Source organism: Amborella trichopoda, chromosome 7 (genome assembly GCF_054954075.1).
Source record: "Amborella trichopoda isolate Santa Cruz 75 chromosome 7, AtrichopodaSantaCruz75HAP2 v2.0, whole genome shotgun sequence".
Taxonomy (NCBI): domain Eukaryota; kingdom Viridiplantae; phylum Streptophyta; class Magnoliopsida; order Amborellales; family Amborellaceae; genus Amborella; species Amborella trichopoda.
Window position 1 is genome coordinate 38874504 of NC_142342.1, and position 21248 is coordinate 38895751.

Consider the following 21248-nt stretch of genomic DNA (forward strand, 5'->3'; position numbering starts at 1 on the left):
ACAAGACACTACTATCTCTTTCTTAACACCCCCCCTCAAGCCGAACATGCGTTTGGTGCATTGAGAGCTTGTTTATTGACTCAAGGTGTTTGCCTCTAGTCAATGCTTTGGTGAACATGTCTGCAATCTGATGGGATGAAGGAATGAATACCATGGAAATAGCACCTGATATGACCTTTTCCCCGATGAAGTGATAATCGAAATCTATATGTTTAGTCCGGGCATGAAAAATAGGATTTGTAGCTAGTTGCATTGCACTTTGATTATCACAGGCTAGAGTGGTGGACTTGGTTAAGGAAACTCCAATTTCTTTAAGAAGCATGCACAATCAAGTGATTTCCGTTGCCACAGTGCTCATAGCTCTATATTCCGACTTTGTGCTTGATCTTGATACTGATGTTTGTTTCTTGCTGCTCCAAGAAATAAGGCTATTACTCAAGAAGATGCAGAATCCAGTAATGGAGCGACGGTCATTGGGACATCCTGCCCAATCAGCATCACTATATGCTTTAAGGTCCAGAGATCCAGAGGATGTATAGAATAAACCATTATGTATAGTACCTTTCAAGTATCTCAAAATTCTTTTGGTTGCTTCCCAATGAGGTTGTCGAGGAGATGGCATAAACTGACAGACTGTATTTACAGCATAGGCAATGTCAAGTAGTGTAAATGTAAGGTATCGGAGACTGTCAATAATGGTTCTATAAAGAAATGGATTAGGTAAGAGCACCCCTTCTTCAGTCTGTAGCTTCTTGCTTACTTCAGCAGGGGTAGGTACAGGCTTACACTCCAACATTTTAGCTTTGGAGAGTAGATCAAGGATATACTTGTGCTAAGTGAGAACGATTCCTCCCCTTGTTCGATGAATTTCAATACCTAAAAAGTATTTCAATTCCCCTAGGTCTTTCATTTCAAATTTCAAGTTCAAAACCTTCTTAAGATGTTGAAGGCCTCTCATATCATTTCCAGTAATGAAAATGTCATCCACATAGATTAAGAATAGAATGATACCTGAGGTTGACTTTTTCGGAAAGAAAGAGTAGTCAACCCTGCTCCTTCGAAAACCAATATTATTGAGTAAGGAGCTAAATTTATCAAACCATGCACAAGGAGCTTGCTTGAGACCATAGATAGCTTTTTGGAGTTTACAAACATAATGTCGATGTAAGGGATCTTCAAAGCCTTTGGGTTGTTGCATGTACACCTCCTCTTTCAAGTCATCATGAAGGAATGCATTCTTCACATCAAGTTGATGAAGTTTCCAATTGAGTTTAGAGGCCATAGTCAAGATACAATGTATAGTCAAGATAATCAATGCCATATTCATGACTAAACCCTTTGGCTACCAGTCTTGACTTAGTCTTTCTATTGAACCATTTGATCTGACCTTGACTTTGTACACCCACTTTCAGCCCGCAATGCTTTTCCCATGTGGCAATAGTACTAAAACCCATGTCTTATTCCTTTTAAGGGCATCGATTTCTTCTTTCATCGAAGCGAGCCAACTAGTGTCAGAGGCAGTATCTTCATAGGTAATCGGTTCTTGGATTTGGGAAATTTTCATTGCAAAGGCTTTATGATTGGAAGACAACTCACAACAAGAGGTAAACCTTTCAATTGGGTACTTAGTTTTTGCATTGTGCAAGGTGGAGTTTGGAGTGGAAGTAGTTGTAGAGTAGACATGGTAATCTGATAGGTGTTTCAGAGGTTGTTGTAGAACGAGAGGAATGGCGTTGTGGCATAGGTAGGTCTTCGGAGGGTGGTTTAGGTAGGTTAGGTGATGTGATGGGAGATGCATCAAGGCTTGAAATAGGTGAAAGAAGAGGTTGTGGTGAGTGCTCCATTGAAGAAGAAGGTTGTGAATCAAACCTGTCAGATTGAGAGGGTGATTGCTGAGGCCTGAGGGTGAGGATGCTGAGATAGTGTTTCTATAACCCCAGAAGAAGAATGTACTTGAGAAGGAGCTTCTCCCTACCATTGAGAGGATATTGGAGTAGGCACTTGCATTTTATTTGGCATAGTGTTACTTGTATGAGCTGGAGAACAATGATCCTTAAACTAGAACCTTGTTTCATCAAAAGTTACATATCTGGCAATAAAGGAGCGGTGCGACGCTTTGTCATAACACCGATAACCTTTATGTTCTAAACTATATCCAACAAAACCACATTCTTGAGCCTTGGGAGAGAACTTGTTTCTTTTAGAGGGATGAATATGTGGAAAGCAAACACAACCAAAGATACGAAGAATGGAGTAATCTGGTTTCCTACAGAAAAACATTTGGAAAGGAGATATGAAGGTCAACACAGAACTTGGTAATCTATTAATGAGATACATTGCAGTGGAGAAGGCTTCTGGCCAAAGAACCTGCGGGAGATCAATTGCAAACTTCATTGAGAGACTACTCTCAACAATATGACGGTGCTTGCATTCCGCAACACGATTTTGTGCTTGTGTGTAGGGACATGAGTGTTGATGGTGGATGCCATGTTGACTCAAATATTCTCTAAATGCATAAGAGGTAAATTCACCACCACCATCAGACCTAAGAGTCTTAAGTTTGCAAGAAAATTGGTGTTCAACATAGGTGTGAAACTTAACAAAACAATCAAACACAATAGACTTAGATTTCAAGAAAAATATCCAAGTATATCGAGTATAATCATCCACAAAAATTACATAAAACCGAGAGCTAGACAATGAAGTAACTGGAGCTGAACCCCAAACATCACTGTGAATTAGATCAAGAGGGGCATTAGTCTTTCTACCAATGGAGTTAAGCAAAACCTCGGAATGCTTACCCAACTGGCAAAATGAATACAATGAACTAGACAGTAAATCATCAACAAACTTTGGGAGAGTTGACTCTCTTCCAAGACGACAAAACAATAAAGAAACTAGGGTGACCTAAGCGCTCATGCCACAAAATAAACATTCCTCTTTTAGCTTTTGAGATGGACATAACAAGACCATACAGTTGATCATTTTGGAGTACATGGAGTCCTTTCTCAGCACTCCCTCTGCAATCACCTTCCTGCTCTGTAGATCCTTCACAACACTGCCATGAGGAGTAAACTCAAAACTGCATTTAAATTCTTTAGTAAATTGAGACACAAATATGAGTTGTTTCTTTAATTTTGGCACAAGTAAAACATTTGGAATGTTTAAAGAACCAACGTTAGTAGAAATGTAGACAGTTCCAATATGAGTGATGGGCAAGGCAATGCCTTCCCCAGTGAATACTATGCAAGAACCATGATAAGGAACTATACCTCGAAGTTGGGAGTTGTCATCTGTCATGTGAGTAGTTGCACCAATGTCCATAATCCAAGAACGATTGGTTGGTGCAGTGACTGACATGTTGCTGATGTTGTGAGCTATGCATGATGAGAAGATCAGGCACCCTTGATGTCCCATCAGTTTTTAGCAATGTGCCCATATCGTCCACAAAATTGGCAAGTAACACGAGGTTGTGTACCCACTCTTGGTTGTTGGAGTCTGTGATAAGTTGGATTGGTTCCAAGAATAACTTGTTGATTTTGGTTACGACCGTTACCTCCATAACGTCCATGCCCTCGACTATAGCAACCTCTTTGCCATGATGGTGTACTAACAAGCGCTTCAGGGCTACTCTCAACAATTGATGAAGACTCAAAACGAGCTTCATATGTGAGAACAAAAGATTGAAGCTCAGAAAATGAAGGAAGGGAGGTTTGGTTAATAAGGATGTCTCAAAAGACTTAAACTCTGGACCAAGGCTTTTGAGTGTATAAAAAACCATCTCTTGATCACTTACTGGACTACCAATTGATTCAAGATTGTCACATGTAATCTTGAACTTGTTCAAATATTCGGTTACGGAATGTGAGCCTCTTTGTAAGTTGATCAGTTCAGTCTTGAGTTGGAGGACATTGGCAAATGTTTTCCTTTGGTATGTATTATAAAGGATCTCCCACACTTCTTGAGATGTCTTCAGGTGCATCACTTCAATGAGCAAGTCATCAGAAAGAGTAGAAAGTAACCTACTCAACAAAATTTTATCTTTCATTCGCCATTATAGGTACTTAGGATCAATTTCTTTCTTAAGGGTTGTGACGGGGCCAAATTGGTGCCTTGATCTTCTTTTGATTCCTTAGAGACATATTCATTCAGTGGTCAACTAGACCAATCAAGGTGACCTTCAAGATTCAGGTCTTCAATGCAATTTAGGACTTGAGCCTCCATTTTAAATAATTGTCTCTACAAAGATTGATAGAGATGAAAGGACGGAAAATTCAGCGATGCCATGACAGAAACTATTTACGGAAAAGAGATGATTATGACAACTAACAGGTGTCACTTCGGTACGAAGATTGTCGAAGTTTCAACAACAACAACCCAGATAAGTTCGGTACTTAGTGTGCCGATGGTCATTGAGTTAAAACAGACACTACTTCGGTGTAGGAGTAGCTGAAGTTTCAGAAGTGAGTTCGGTACCTATTGTACCAATGATAAATTGACCTTCACTATTTTTGTAAGGCAAATGAACCACAATTACTTGTTTGCAAGATTGTAAGGAGAATATTTTATGGAAGACACTTCATGAAGAAACGACATGAGAACACTTTGTGGTAAAGGACAAGAAAGGTTTGTATACAGAGGTGCCTTTGGAGAAGATTTGCTTTTAGAGAAAAACACATGGATTCGAGTTTAAAGATAACAAATTTAGAGAGAGAAATGGTGACTTGCAAAGAGGAGTTGGAAGTCGGAAGAATGACTTGCAGGGAGATGGGGTTGGAAGAGTGGATTACCAGAAAAACAGAGAGGAAGAGATGCAACGTAATATTTAGCGAGAGAAAGAGGCAGTGCACTTATAGATTGTGCTTGAGTAGAGAGAGGCGGGCAGATTCCACTGGCTCGTGCTTGAGTAGAGAGAGACGAGTAGATTCCACTGGCTCTGATACCATGTTAGGAATTGCAAATCTTGGATTGAGGACTTTGAGAGGGAGAGAGAAGACAACCCACTTCACGTGAATAGCTCACATACCATTTACATTGAAAAGAATGCAAATATATGTTACAAAAGAATAAATGACTATGTTACCCTTGGGTGAATAACCCAGACACTTATAGAAAGGACATGACACTACTATCTCTCTCTTAACACTTCCAACTTTATATGCTATGATTTAGTTCTAAAGCTTCAACTTTCTCTTGCAAACCTGCTTCGAGCATTAGTGCTCATTTGCTTATTTGTAAGAGATAGGAATGGGGGCAATGTGGTCAGAATGCTATATACGAACAATATGAGGGCATGATGTGATATGGAGATTGTGAAATATGATATTGACAGCGTACAATTATATTGGAAGATGTTTTTGAAGTGGATACTTTGGGAGGATGTGACACTAGTGAAGGGCTAGACGGTGCCACAAAGTGGGACAGCTCTTTCCATTCTGGAATAGGTGTGGGCTATGGTTAGTATCAAGGATGGAGACAAAGAATCAGAAAGACAAAATTGGAGCACTATCTTATGAAGGAGAAATGTGTGCAGACTGGAAATTATGCATGTGTTCAATAAAAATAACGCCGCGAGATTTCCACTTTATTTATTACTTCTACCCTTTTTGTACATCACATTATCCCAAAAATTCACATTTGACAGACTTTGGTCGCGGCTTATCATGTCTTTATTAGGGAGAGGAGTATAGCAGACACAAACAAATAATCTCAAGTTAATTATATGTAGGCTTCTGGTTAAACAAGCGCTCGGTTGGGCTCATGCCATCTAAATTTTTTACTAGGCATTCTATTAATCAAATGAATGTTTGTATGACATGTTTCAGCTAAATATACCTTAGGGATTTGAGAGTGATGTATTAGCGCTCTACAGGTCTCCTTGATGTGACACTTCTTTCAATTTGCAAGACTATTATGTTCTAGGGTAAGAGTCAAACCTCTAATGTATGATTCCAGGATCCAATGAGAACTCTTGAAACTCCTGTGACCAGTATTTTCCTTCTATATCTGATCTTGTTATCTTGATGTGCTTATGAGAAAAACCCCAAGAGGTGTGTGGTGTGGGGGGGGGGGGGGGGGGAGGTGGGTGCGGGGGGAGGTTGGTTGGGCCCTCCGGTTCTTGGGGACTCACCCGATTCACTGTAGGGAACCGGGTGAGTTTTGCTAGACTCTCACAAATTGCCCTAGTAATTGGGACTTCTCACATGTTCAACAATTGAACATGCTTTTTCCCTTTTTTGTTGTGATCTATTTTTTTCTTCCCCATTCTCTCTCATTTTCATCAATTTTCTGTGAAATTTGAATTATTTTGTTCATGTGTCATTGCTTACTAGGTCAATAGGAAAGATTATTGGATATAAAGCTGAAATCAAAGAAATTAGAGTACCAAATTTGGAGCCTTTTTCCCCTTTATTGAGCTCCAATACTCCATTTTGCCCCATTCTCACTCGATTTGAATCTAGTGTGTGAAAAGCATTGGTTTATTTTCATACTTCCTCATTGCTATAGCAGATCTATGTGAAAATGTTTCAGATCGAAACCCTAAATCAAAGAAATCAGATGATCAAATTTCGGCCTTTTGTCCCCTTTTCCATTTTGAGCTCGATATTTTAATCTGGTTTAAATTTGTGTTTGTTTTATTTAAATGGTTTTTTTGAAACGATTGATGTGACTTGAGTTATTAAAAGAAAAACGATTGATGCAACTTGATTTACTTGATTCTCTAATTCCAAACGATTGTTTTTTGTTTTAGTAAAAATGATTAATCAAATTTTAAATCTCTTTTATTCAGTTTTAAATTACAAATTTTGTGTACAAAGCGATTGGTTAGGGAATTATTTCCACAAATCCAGTTATACTCACTTGAGGTATAGTCAGTTGAGATTCATGCTTGAGATGGAGTCATAGTAGTACGCCATATCAGTTATACCCAGCACTTGGTAGAATATTGAGAAAAACCTTGCAAGGCACCAAGTCTGGAAGAATTCTAGAGGGATGGGATTGAGTCCAAATGTATTATTGCCACAGGGCGATGGGAGCACTACGTAGGGTAAGGAGATCCCAAGTCCAAGGTTCAAGGGGAAAACAAGTCGCTCGTGTGATGTATGAAGGATGTGGTTTCCACAAAATTTATATTATAGAAATCTATAAAATTTCTGCCCCATCCCTAGCTGTGTGGTACAATTTACTACAATGAATCGAGACGTTGAACTTCGCTCTCAATGATTCCATTTTCCAAGATAATGTAAGGCTTAAGCTAGGGTGTTGTACTGTCGGACATTTTCCATAGATTCACCTATATGAGTGTGGAAGTAAAGGCCGCTTCCTATGGCAATTGGGCATTCCCTAGAGCACTCATGAAAACAAGATCGGCGTAGAGCCTGGAAAAGTGCAAGCTTTTTAGAAAATCACAGTTTTTGAAAGAGAATGTGCGGTATGTGGGAGGCTTATCAATAAAGGACATAGTTCAAGGTGAGTCCACTCACTAGTCGTGGTGAGCGTTCCACATAACACTATGTGAAGGTTCAAGTCCAAAAGACACCTTCACTTGTGCATTCGTCTTTCCTGATATGTTCAGAGAGAGATATGTTGTTTTGAAACAGGTATGAGATTGATTGTGAGCTTTTTGGTAAAAATGTGTTTCAAAACAATATTATTTGGTTGCTATTTTATTTGGCTTTTTGTGGTCTTGTAGGACTACTACCCACTTATCACCTGTCTTTTTCATTTCTCTCTTGCATTTAATGCTTTTAATGCTCCTTACCTGATGTTGACCCAGTGTTCGCAAAATCGAACCGGAGCGGTTAAGCAGACATGGGCCCGTAAGTGGTTTAATCAGCCCTAATCGGTAAACTGACCTATTAAACTGTTCTAACTTGGCAAGTCCCGAGCGGTCAAAAACATGTTGAAAAAATAAAAAAGATACAAAAAAAAATACTCTACGAAAATATGAAAAGCATATAAAGAATGATTAAAACAAAACACATTCAAATGAAGTTGAAAATTAATGAAAAAAATAGATTTTAACAAATCGATATTTTAATTAATGTGACAATGACAAAAACAACTTTTAATCTTTACCATAATGTAAAAAATATTAAAAAATTCATTACAAACCAAGTTCCTTATTTTTGGGAATTTATATGCATTGTTTTGATTTTTTTTTTAAAATACCGGTCGATCACCAAAACCACCCAAAACCGGGACTGGCCACTGGCCGGTTCTGATCTAACTGGGTGGTTAGTGGTTAGATCACCCGGTTTTTCTAACAATGTGCTGACCTCACCCCTCTCTTCCCCCTTGTGGAGCCACGTGCTTTGATACAAGGCACTTCTCTGTCTCTATGTGACACTCTTACACTCTTTTCTCTCGCCACCTATCTTGTACACTATTATAATATTGTTTCACCCATATAAAAAGGTTTTGGAGGATAGATAGTGAGAAAGAGTGGTACGAGTTAAGTTGAGGCCTTAAGCTTGAAGAGGAAAGAGTGAGGTAAGAGGAAGAACTAGAGAGAGAAAGGGCAACCACATGGGTGACGTACAATACGCTTTTGGATGTACTCTGTCTAGTGAGAGAATGATTTGTTTTTAAAGCTTTGTTCTCTCATTTTCAGGTAGCATTTATTGTTATAAGATCTTTTATTTTTTTCCCAATCAATGTTTGTATTATACCGATTGGATGATGTTTATGTTGTGAGAGAAGTCTTGTTCCAATTGATGTTTGTAGCGTGGCTACCCTATCTCTGCTAAGGTTTTTGGCAAAGGTACATTTGAGTTACAAGTCCCATCTGGTGAGGTCCTTATTCCCTTGAAATCCGAAAATATTTCGTTAAGTCTTGGATTTATACCTCTGTTGTGGATAGAAATACCAGTACCCAAGTTAAGAGCATTGGATGCGGCTTGTAGGGTCAATTTGAAAGGAACTATAGATCATGACCTACTTAATGTGGGTGATCCATTGTATTAAAAGGTACAGTGATGTTTTCAAGATTCTTATGAATCTATGACTTTCAGATGTATCTCCACTGGTGGTGGGGGTGTATTTTTGGGATTCCAAGAGGTAGATTTGTATCTCCAAATGATTGGAGAAAATTGCCTTGAAACCCATTGTGAGGAGGCATTGGCTAAGGACTTGATGGTAGACGTACCACATGTTCAAGACCCTTGCTTGCAATCTCATACAGTATGAATGTGAAGCTTTTGTATACCAAGCGAATGGTTAGGGATTTATTTCAACAAATCCAGTTATACATGCTTGAGGCATAATCAGTTGAGACTCATGCATGAGATGGAGTCATATTAGTACTCCATATCAGTTATACCAGCACTTGGTAGAATATTAAGAAAACCTTGCGAGGCACCAAGTCTGGAAGAAAGCTAGAGGGATGAGATTGAGCTCAAATGTATTATTGCCACATGGCGATGGGAAACCTACCTAGGATAAGGAGATCCCAAGTCCAAGGTTCAAGGGGAAAACAAGTCGCTCGTGTGATGTATGAAGGATGTGGGTACCACAAAATTTATATTATAAAAATCTATAAAAATTTTGCCCCATACTTGGCTGTGTGGTACAATTTACTTCAATGAATCGAGAGGTTGAGCTTTGCTCTTAATGATTCCATTTTCCAAGATGATGTAAGGCTTAGGCTAGTGTATCGTACTGTAGGACATCTTCCATAGATTCACCTATATGAGTGTGGAAGTAAAGGTTGCTTCCTATGGGAATTGGGCATTCCCTAGAGTGCTCATGAAAACAAGATCGCCACAGGGCTTTTAAAAGCGCCAGCTTTTTAGAAAATGTTAGTTTTTGAAAGAGAATTTGTGGCATATGGGAGGCTTATCAATAAAGGACATAGTTCAAGGTGTGTCCACTCACTGTCGTGGTAAGAGTTCCGCATAACACTACATGAAGATTCAAGTCCAAAAGACACCTTCACTTGTGCATTCTTCTTTCCTAATATGTTCAGAGAGAGACCTGTTGTTTTGAAACAGGTGGGGAATTGTTAGCTTTTTGCGAAAAATGTGTTTCAAAACAACATTATTTGGCTGCTATTTTATTTGGCTCTTTGTTGCCTTGTAGGACCACTACCCACTTATCATCTCTCTTTTTCACTTCTCTCTTGCATTTAATGCGTTTAATGCACCTTACCTCATGCTGACCGCACCCATCTCTTCCCCCTTATGGAGCCATGTGCTTTGATACATGGCACTTCTCTCTCTCCACGTGACACTCTTACATTCTTTTCTCTTGCCACCTATCTTGTATTTTATTATAATATTGTTTCACTCATATAAAAGGGTTTTGGAGGAGAGAGAGTGGTACGAGTTAAGGTGAGGCCTTAAGTTTCAAGAGGAAATAATGAGGTAAGAGGAAGAACTAGAGAGAGAAAGGGCCACCACATGGGTGAGGTACCATACTCTTTTGGGTGTACTCTCTCTAGTGAGAGAAAGGATTGTTTTTTAATCTTTGTTCTCTCATTTTCAGGTAACATTTATTGTTATTAGCTTTTTTATGTTTCCCAATCAATGTTTGTATTATACTGATTGGATGATGTTTATGTTGTGAGAGAAGTCTTGTTCCACTTGATGTTTGTAGCATTATACCAATTGGAAAAACATGTGAGATTTATAGACTGTAGTTTTGTACGGGTCTTCTGAACGTGTAACTTAGGGACTCAGGAATTTGTTTTTGATCTGGCTGTATCTTAGGAGTGTACTCGCTGGGATCCATTAGCACCTCAGATTTTTACTTAGATGGGGGCGTTTAATACTTCGAAGACAGTGAGAGCATCTTGTGCCTCCAGATCTCTTAAAACTTGGTCCCGGTTATTTGGTCATTCATGTCCATTGTGATGTCTTGTAAACCGCGGTGAAACACCCAAAACCCAAAAATTTGCATGGGGTTTAGGAACATGGATAGCCATTCTATGAGAGAGGAGAGGAGTTGAAAGGAAAAATAGGTAACCAACAACTCATATTGGAAGAAACTTTCCATCAGCGTTAGACACTCCTTTTGTCCATTATAATGAGTGATGTGCCAAATATTCGGCATATCATCTGTCATATGTGTGGTAGCACTAGAATCAATGACCTAAAGAATAGATGAAAACACACCTGACAAGGCTCCCTTGGCCTCAATTGCCTTGAGGACTTGTTCTATCATTTAGAGAGAAAGCAATTGAGGAGTACTTGATGTTGGAGTCAATGCACATGGATTCGTACTCCAGTTATACGATCTATTAGCAATATGATAATTTGTATTTGTTTTGTACATGGGGTTGGTTGTAATCAAGGTTTTAAAAAGCTTCATTCTGGATCGGATTTGGTGAGGGACCGCTTTTGTTTTTTGTTTTTTTTGCAATGTTGACCGCCCTTGTTCCTTTACTTAACTGGGACTTGGTCTAATTTATATAGAGCTCTGTTTTATCAGAAAACCTGTCAATTTTGTTAGAAGTCACCCGATTAAGTGAAAAGTCGGGCAAATCCCTTAAATGTACCCTTGAAAATCCCTTTTTTTCCCCTAGTCTGCCATTCTTTTGATTTCTCTCTCATTTTATCTCTATTTTTTCTTAGGAACTATCCATTTTGTTTCTATTTTGAATGCTCTACAAGATCCATAACAATAAATTTGGGATTTAAACTGCTATAGATGAAATAAAGAGGTGATTTTTGTTTTTTATTTTTTTTATGTTTTTTTTTTAATGCTTTACTAGATCCATAACAATAATTTTATTTTAAACCACTATAGATGAAATCAAGAGTTGATTTTTATTTTTATGTTTTTTTGAGATTTGAAAACATTAATAAAAATGATGGACTTTGGAACCATGGTTATTACCATTTCATGGATTTTAAGGGGGCTTGAAGGGGAGAGAGAGAGATAGATTGGGTGGTTTTGGGATTCAATTGGTGGTTTTGAGTTAAAAAGAAGATTGATAGAGTGGTTTTGAGATTGAATTGGTGGTTTTGAGTTGCTAAGAAGAAGATTGGTTGAGTGGTTTTAGGACTGAAATGGTGATTTTGAGAAAATTGGTTGAGTTGTTTCCGGATTGAATCGTCGGTAATTTTCAGTCACAAATAAGAAGATGGCTTGGGTGGATTTGGGTTGGTTGGTATGATGTTGCAGAGAAGGGGATGAATGAGGTGGTTTTGAGTTGGAAAGATGAAGATGGGTCAAGTGATGGTTTTTAGACTTTGGGTTGGGGCCCCCCCTTTTTTTTTGGGCTGTGGGGAGGGGGGGGCAAGGGAAGAGATGTGGGGTGAAAGGGGAAAAGGGAAAAGGGGGTTCTATTGGAGAGTTTTCATGGTTTTATAGTTTAAAATGCTTAAAACCATGAAGTGTCGTTTTTTTCTGTTTTCTCTTGATCGAACTGGTCCGGTTGGGTCTGGATTACCTATCTGGACTGGTCTAGTTGTTGACTGGTTCAATAATCAGTTTTGGGTTTTCAAACAATGACTCCAATATTTGTTGTTCTTGTGCCACTTATCCATGTAATGTATATATAGATCATCTCAGTGTTGCACACCTACGGGCGGATGGAATCTGTATAGGTCATGTCCTGTTGTGGTAGGTCCATTCTTTCACTCCATCATTATCCATGTTATTGGGACGTAGATGACCGTTAGGAACTGTGATATTTTGTAGCCCAATCATAGTATGCTTTCCCAGCTTATTATGTACCTGCTGTCAATATTTGGAATCATGGTCAGTTGGAATGATTTCCACTGAACTTCTATTTGTTAAAGAATGTGTTAAAATTAGTGGAGCCATGGGCATATGCTCTGTAACATGTAGTGATGTTACCTGTTGTGCATAGGTCTCATGTTGCTTTCATTCTTTCCCCTTTGATTATGTTCCTTCGGAATGGTTTGGATAAATGTTGTGAAACTAGGGTGCCAGACTAGCCATAGCACTCTTACTGAATTTTGTCTCCTACAGCATCAAACCTGGCATTCTGCTACACAAACATATTTCTTTGGATTATTTCTTTTGTGGGAATCTCTCTTTTTTGCCTCAAAAATTCAATTGATGTGGTAAGTTATTAGGTATTTTGTTTGAGCTACTATGATTTTCGGTGTTTTTTCATTGATGTTGTTCAAAATAATATGGCATACCCTTCTATACCTCGTAAGGTTTTGCTGTTGTTATCAAGCTTGTGTTTGTTAAATGAAACATTTGTTTAATGTTAGCTTGGTATATGAGCTTTTTGGATTCGTTTGCTCAGGCTTTTGCTGAATGGGTACTCTTCACTTCAAGTGGACTATCAAGTGGGCTGTATCATGCATGTGATGTTGGTAGTTGGTGTGCTCTATCTTTCCATGTTTTACAGGTAAACCAAGGTTTCACTTAAATTTTGGTTTCATCTCAATGCTCAGAGATATTATAATTGAGAGGCCTACCTCATGCACGCTATACTTAATTGTTTCATCTGTTGAATTGTGGCATTTTTGTTGTTATAACTCTGTTGTCCTTTGCGTTTGGGTCTTAAACAATCAAAAGAGAAGTTGGTCTTGCTAATGATCAGGGTTATCTTAGCTTAGAAACAAGTTATGAATGATATTGCTAGTGTTCAAGGTGATCATTAAATGATCCAAGTGTGGACGAAGGATGCGTGTATGCTATAACCTACTTATGCTCCAACTGACAACATTGTTCTCATAAGAGCATGGCAATGGACATGAGAGAGAAAGAGAGAGAGAGAGAGAGAGAGAGAGAGATTCATCCTTTTTAATAATAAAAAAACATATAAAGTTTCTTCTTCAAATTTGTGTTTGTTTCAAGAATGGTCTGTAACTCTTGTCCTCAATTTGCCATGTAAGGCATTGGGAAGTTTTCAAGCCACTGTGTTTTTTTCTTCATTCACCATGTTATGTTATTTTTCTGCATTCAAAATCTGGTATGCTTATGTTTGTTCTGCTCCATCACTATGTTTGACTTAAAACCATTTATATGATGTATGTGAACCGAGGCTCGTCTGCGGTGCATTTAGGCCCCGTTTGGTTCCTTGGAAATGGGATTCCTAGGAAAATGTGTCTCTTGGAATTGGCATTTCCTAGAAGAGTGATTATGCTGTCTGGATAGCATTTGGCAGAGAACTGGAAGATGTATCTTTAGGAAATTCAAAAATTTTCATTGTATCATTATTTTTAGAATACCATTCTCAATGTTGTTCCTCGTTGGGCTAAAAAACTCACTTGATTGGATAATGGAATAGAGAGACAAGTGCCTTATTTATAAATGCCTAGGGGTGTATTTGGAAAGATTTGGAAAACCCTGAAAGAGGGAGTATGCTATGGGATAAAGAACCAATCTTTCCAAACCCTGAAAGAGTGAGTATGCTATGGGATAAAGTACCAACTAATAACTAGGCACTTCACACTACCTAACCCAGTAATCACACTCCTCCACTCAAACAACCCAACAACCATGACCCATTTGTCCATTTGTAGGGATTCATGATTGGCCTATCAAAGTTAGCTAAGATGAAGATGAACTACCGAGTTACCATGGATTTCTGGTGCTCCCCCAAGGACAAGTCACTAAGACTAACATTACGCAGGTGTAGGCATCCTCTCTAAGCACATGCATGTAGACCTCACTGGTCCTAACTAAAAAATACATGCTATCATGCATCCGTGTTGTAAGCTTGATGTGTCGCGGCTTTGGCCCTTGCCCTTAGTGGAGTCCAACCCTCATGCAGGCGGTAGGAGTATCCTTTCTCCCTAGCTACAAACCACTGAGCTCTCTGCCAATCTTGACGAGGGCTGACCTGTAAAGCCTAGCAGTTGGTGCCTTAGTCCTTGAGCCACCGTTGCACCCAGTGTCCGGTTTCGCTGACTCAATCAGCCAAGACTTAGTCCAAAAACCAATGCGAGATCCATTTCACTCATGCACACCACTTTTAAGGCCTTTTTCATTGCTAGAGCCCAGTGGTCCTGTATGGATAAATTCCAACACTCCCACTCAAACAAGAGTATCCTTTATTATTATAAATATCGTGAATGCACTGTACATGGGGTATTTAGAAGAGCTAAGATCTTCAGATGCCACATATCCAGAAACTGCCTTTCCTTTTGACTTTGTTATGTGTGTGTGTATTAACCATATCAAAAGGTAATAATGTCATGTGGATCCATCATTCTTTCTTTTGTTTCTTGTATTTTCCCTTGTTCATTCATATGAAATTATGTTTCCTTTCTCATGCTGGTTTCTATATGTTGCTCATATTTATCTAAGTATTTTCATTTATTAATCTGATTATTAAGTTACCTGTTATGTTATATAACTATATTTGCTCTATAGGAATGATCACCTTCTAACTCTATTAAATGAATTGAATATCAGTTCATGGACTTTTGGCTTTCATTTGTGGCGGTTGTAAGCACTTTCATATACATGGCTAAAATAGAAGAAGTCTCTAAAAGAGCAATTCATACAAGTGTTGCTATTCTCACTGCTCTTATTGCTGCAGAAGGGCCCACCAGGTATAATACAATTTTTAGGGTGACAAACTTACTTATTTGGCACACATAGGAGATTCTGTATATATACTATGATCAAGCAGATTATGGAACACGATGGTCCATGGAGGTAATCACCGTTCAATGAAATGACTGATGGTGATGGAGAGTGGAGCTCACCATTGACGCCATGTCTTGTTCTGTTAGGAGCCTCTTTCTCCCAATCATTATCCATCATTTCACTTGATGGTAATGACCTCTGGGGACCATGGTTTTTCATACACCAGTAGATTATGGTTTACTTTCCTTCTTTAGAAATCATTGGTTAACCCCCAGCTAATTATGCAGGTCAGAAAATATCATCATTGTTGTTTCTCTTGGCATCTTAGGGCTTGTTGTTGGATGGATGATAGAGCTTTACTCTTCACGAGCCCATACACTTAGTTGTCCCCAATTCAATCTAAATGTAATGGAAAGGTATGAAGGCCTTATCAGTCAAATCTTGTTACTTCTAAGGAAGTAAGCTTCCGACATAGCTCATTCTTTCTTTCTTTCTTTTCAGTGGAATGAAATTATGAGTTCAAGTGTGTAAGCATTTGTACATGAAGAAATATATACAAACCCTAGTGAATTCATGTCCTATTCAGAGAAAATTTATGTTACATGATGCTATAGTTCAAGAACACCTTTACTGCAGCCTACATTTGTTTTGGAAATGCCAATATTGTATTGACCTAGCTGAAATTCAGTTTCCGATTCATCTCAAAAGTATCGATTGTTTGTACAATTGGGATTTACATGATAAAGATCAATCAAGTGAATACTTTTTGTTTTCTTCCTTTTGTCTTTTCCTTTTGGAGGGGTTGAGGGGAGGGGTGTATTTCTAAAAATGGAAAATACTATACTAGGAAGGAACACGCAAATCCTTTCAGATGTTTTCACTTTTTAAAAAGGACAAAACGTTCCTTATCACAGGATGTTTTCCCACTGTAGAAGACTATCGTAACCTCTGTCAAAATTATTTAATCATAATTAACTTATTTTTTAATGAATTATCCCCTTAAAAATTCACAGCCTTTTCTCATCCATCAGAAAATTAGAATAAGGATATGTTAATGTATTTTAGGTGCTTAAAAAGTAGGTTCAATGGGGAAAATGGACTAATCAGAAAATTCAAAGTCCAAATACAAATGTACAACTGAACAAAGAAACATTAATCAGCGATATCCATTTATTATTTACTGCAGATGGCAAGAACTAAAAACAGGAGTGGTTAAACTCATAGACTGGTTGAGGAAGAGATTCCAATGGCGTTTCATCTTCCTAGGGTTCATTGCATTACTTGCAGCTGGTACATGCTGGAATCTGGAATCTGTTGAAAGTTACTGGATTTGGCATAGGTACTCTCTCTCTCACTCTCTCGTGCTCACATCTCTCTCTCTCTCTCTCTCTCTCTCTCTCTCTCTCTCTCTCTCTCTCTCGTGCTCACATCTCTCTCTCTCTCTCTCTCTCTCTCTCGTGCTCACATCTCTCCCTCTCTCTATCTCTCTCTCGTGCTCACATCTCTCTCTCTCTCTCTCTCTCTCTCTCATGCTCACATACACTTACAACATGCATTTACTTTTTATTTATTCAAATTTCCTGCTTTAAAATCAGAACCTTCTTGATCTGGCTGGGATTTTAAACTTGCCGAGTTCTTATTCACACTTGGCCGCATTAGTTGGACCCATCAGGGAGTTGGGTCCTTGCCAGGTCGAGTGAAAACCCTTGGGAATTAGCTGTCTCACCAGTTCCCGATGTTTAGTGTTATCTTAAAGATTCGGCAGAGTATGATTCAGACTTGGCCAGGTCTGTGACTCGGACTAGCGCCCTGCCTGGTTCCATGCCTAAGTCTGAGTTCATGAGCACTGTAATCTAGTGAAACCCATGAATGCCATATCAAAGTAGTGATGTGGTTTCTGTTGAAATTGCAGTTTATGGCATGTTTCCATATACACAGCATCCTTCTTCTTCCTCTGCTCCACCTCTGTAAATATCATTCAGGACGAAGAGCAAGAAACTCCATACGAATTGGTCAGACAAAATTCAAGTGTTTCGGGTCAGAGGCCAGAAGCAGCACCAAATCCCACAAATGGAGTTCCTTAGCTAAGCTTACTTTTTGATTGAAAAATGCAGGTACCCAATTGTTATTTCTTTTTTATTGATAGAAGATTCTCATGCGCTTAAACTATGCTAAAAGCTGCCTATATTTTGGACTGATGTCCGTAACATCTTTTTTTGGCAGATATTAGAGTTTAGTTCTTCTACCACAGGTACGCAGACGATGCAGGTACAGAAAAATAGAATTCTTATAATTCTAACCACTTATCTCTTAGATGTGGTGCCATGGTGGTGAACTGGAAAGGGTTGACCGCCTGCAAAATAATAATAGTTGTTCGTGTGTTATAATGGATGAAGTTATCTAATAAGTTGAGATATTGTTGTGGGAGGAATACATGATATTACGGAGATCCCACTTGTATAAAGCTTGGTGACGAAATAATAAATGAAATTAATGTCCATATGTTTCACTCAATAAAGACGTGGCATTCATACCTTCTTCATATTTTGTTAAATTGCAATGCATTGAACTTTATTCATGTTTTATTTCAATTTTACAACATTTCTAAGGGCATGTTTGGGTGCTTGCATTGTGACGAATTGAAGCAAATTTATGGGTTTCTTGTGAGGATCGGCAGAACTAGGATTTCGCTGGTGTGGATTTGAGTAGATGGTTCTTATCTAGTGAAAATCAACGAGAACACATTTTTACCTCTATATGCTTGGTCATATGAATTGTTTTCTGTAAGAATCGGTGTAAGAATCAAGTGGAATACAGGTTTTTAGGGTTTTTATATCATCATGAATTCAGGTAGAAGAGTTGTGGAAGCTTACTGGACATCCTGTATGATCGATAATGCCTCGACTAAATGAAGATGTTGTCAATTGAGTATAAGCTTGAAGAGAGATCACTATCATCATCATTATCATCATCATCAGAGCTTTATCCCAGCTATTTGGGGTTGGCTACATGAATCGTGTTAGATTCAAAATTCATAAAAAGTTGTGGTAAAGTTTCATGCTGCCTACTTAACATAATCCTCTGCCTTTATGAACCCTTGGGACCGGCACGACCAATAGGGGGATAAGCTTGAGGGGATATGTGACTCAATAAAGATTTTAGAGAGAATAAATTCGTCTTAAAAGCATTCTATCAAGGAGAGAGAGGGGAGAAGCTAGAGAAATATATTGTAGAGAGAGAACCTAATAGTGGGGATTTTAGAGAGAAAAATAGGGAATTTTCCTTTTTGATGGGTTTTGATATGGTGGTTGGAGAAGGGATGGTGGATGTGGGGTGGATGGAGCCAGGTGAGGTGGTGGTTGCAAATGCAGGAGTTAGTGGTCAGATATGGAGGTGTAGTTGGTAGCCAGATGGACCTCAATCATTAGTGAGTTTTAATGCAGTTTGTAAAATCTAGTAAAACAATTGTTCATTTATTTTCATTTTAAAAAATAGAGATTCATTTCCATTTGCAGCCAAACACAAGGTAACTTTTATTATCATAAGAGTTTTTTTTTTTGTTATCATAGAGTGTTATGTGAACTTATTAATAGTTTTATATGGGAAAGTGCACCCTAATATATTGTATTGTATATTGTCCAATGAGGTAGGTGGTTTAACACAGAGCCCTATTTATCATTAAAAGGTGAAAATATTTGGTGGTAATGGTAAGACTGCGGTTTGCATTTGGTCCCACTTCCAAAACGCAAGGAGAGTACTTCTATCTGGAAATTCTTTTCTATTTACTCATCCATAAATCAATTTAATGATTTGGAGCTCGAAAAATGCTCCATTCAATTTGCCCTTGAAGATGATTCTTAACCCTCCATATGAGGGAGAAGCTGATCCAGCGCTTCTAAAAAGCTTACAATCTTCTCTGTTTTTTTAATTGTTTAAAGATGAATGAAAGATGTATATTAACAATGTTTTCGGAATACTACATTTAATTTTATTTGTAGTCCAGGGTTTTGGTAGTATTTAGCATGCATTTCGTAAACATGAGACTCTACGGGGCCCCAACAGTTCAGTTGTTAGCATAGCTTCAAAGCATATGGAGACCAACTACTATCTGTGTTTGGGTGCCTAATCGAGTGTAAAAAGTGGTCTGGAGACCACCTAAGTAAAAAGTGGTACTAGGGAAGACAATCAGCTCAAAAAATCGAATCGGCCTAAAAAACCGGCTAAGGCCAGTTCAAGTAACCGGTAAACCGGCCAGCTCAACCGGACTTACCGGGCAAGTCCTGGCCGGTCCAAAAAGTACTAAAAAATAGAAAACAAATCCAAAAAAATAAAAATATATACTTAAAGCATGATTAAAAAAAAATCACATTCACATGAAGTTGAAAAGTATTGAAAAAAATGGATTTTAAAAAATTGATTTGTGTTAAGGGGAAATTTCAATTTTTTTAAAAAAACATGGAAATAAATTTTCTAAAAAAGATGGAAAAAATGTAAAAGTAAATATTCATGGCCAAAACACTTTCCAATCTTTTACAAAATGACATTAACAAACACATTACAACCAATTAAATTAGCTTAGGGGCTAGGAAATTCAAAATAGTGCAAGTTTTTAAGGACTTTCCTTTGATTGTTTAATTGAAAAGCTGATTTGGGTTTGAAATTCGATAAAGGTAGGACTTCTCTAAGGGCGCGTTTGTTTTTTATAAAGATTTTCCAAAAGTTCAGGGTTTTGACTCATTATTTCCATTTCCATCTAAAAGTTCATAAAGCAATCTTCTAATGAAGTTCTCATTCCTTACTAAAATATGAAAGATTAAGTTCCAAAAGGGGGGAGGGGAGAGGGTAGGAACTTAATCTTTCAAAACGTTTTTGTTGATATCAGTATTATTAATGCAATATAATATAACATAATATACTATATATATATATATATGTTATCAAACACAGTACCCAGAACTAATTCAAACATTCCAAAACAAAAAATTCAATTTTTCATAAGATTTCAAAACATTCAAATTTTCAGATGATATTTTTCAAAATTAAGGTGGTGATAAATAAAGGGATATTATTGACAAAAATTGCTTTATGATGATTTTGTGATATATCCCATAAGGAAAAAGTATATATAAGGTTGCAACCTTATACTATAGAAGTAAGGCGCACCTCAAAATTCCAGTAGGAAAGAGTGTTCTAAAAATTGAAAAACCTTTTAATTGATCATCTAAACTTCAAGATATATGGATATAAAGAAAAACAAATTTCAAGGCCTAAAGATAATACATCTTGTAAGAAATTTTTTGGACTATCTATTTCTAAGATTTTCAATTGTTTATAGAGCTATTCAATCTGCATTATTTATGAAATTTTTAATTTTTGATTAGAATTAAACATATATTTTCAAACCATCATAAAGTTTTCCAACGCCTGAATTACATCTTTTGGCAAAATTTATAGATACACCTTATTTGTATAGTATAAGGTGGGCACCTTACACAAAACTCACACATCTTGTAATAAGGGGAATAAGGTTGAACTTTGAGGTTGTTGATGATTGCCCATCGAAGTGGCTCGCCATCTCTATAGGATTAGGGGGTTTATATAGGTTTTGATCTTGGCATGTTCTAAGAAATATTTCCTTAAGAATAGAGATTTTTAAGGTTAATTTCAGAGTCAAATTGCCTCTTAAAAGATTCCGGAAGCTTCCAAAATCTTTGAGATGAAAAATC

General features: G+C 37.7%; 1 protein-coding gene across 4 annotated transcripts in view; it reads left to right on the forward strand.

The window, feature by feature from the left end:
* Positions 1 to 18040, forward strand: part of LOC18422823 (transmembrane protein-like protein) — a 29818-nt gene extending 11778 nt beyond the window's left edge. For 3 of the 4 annotated variants that reach the window (XR_016059581.1, XR_016059582.1, XM_006827462.4), the window contains 6 exons: positions 13226 to 13330; positions 15346 to 15485; positions 15810 to 15938; positions 16709 to 16861; positions 17435 to 17636; positions 17746 to 18040. Coding sequence is in view for 2 of the 4 variants with exons in the window: in XM_006827462.4 (XP_006827525.2) it covers positions 13226 to 13330; positions 15346 to 15485; positions 15810 to 15938; positions 16709 to 16861; positions 17435 to 17606 (699 nt within the window). In the remaining 2 variants the exon portion in view is untranslated. The remainder of the gene's footprint in view (positions 1 to 13225; positions 13331 to 15345; positions 15486 to 15809; positions 15939 to 16708; positions 16862 to 17434; positions 17637 to 17745) is intronic. The other variant, XM_088872441.1, reaches the window with a different exon arrangement.
* Positions 18041 to 21248: the final 3208 nt, after the last annotated feature.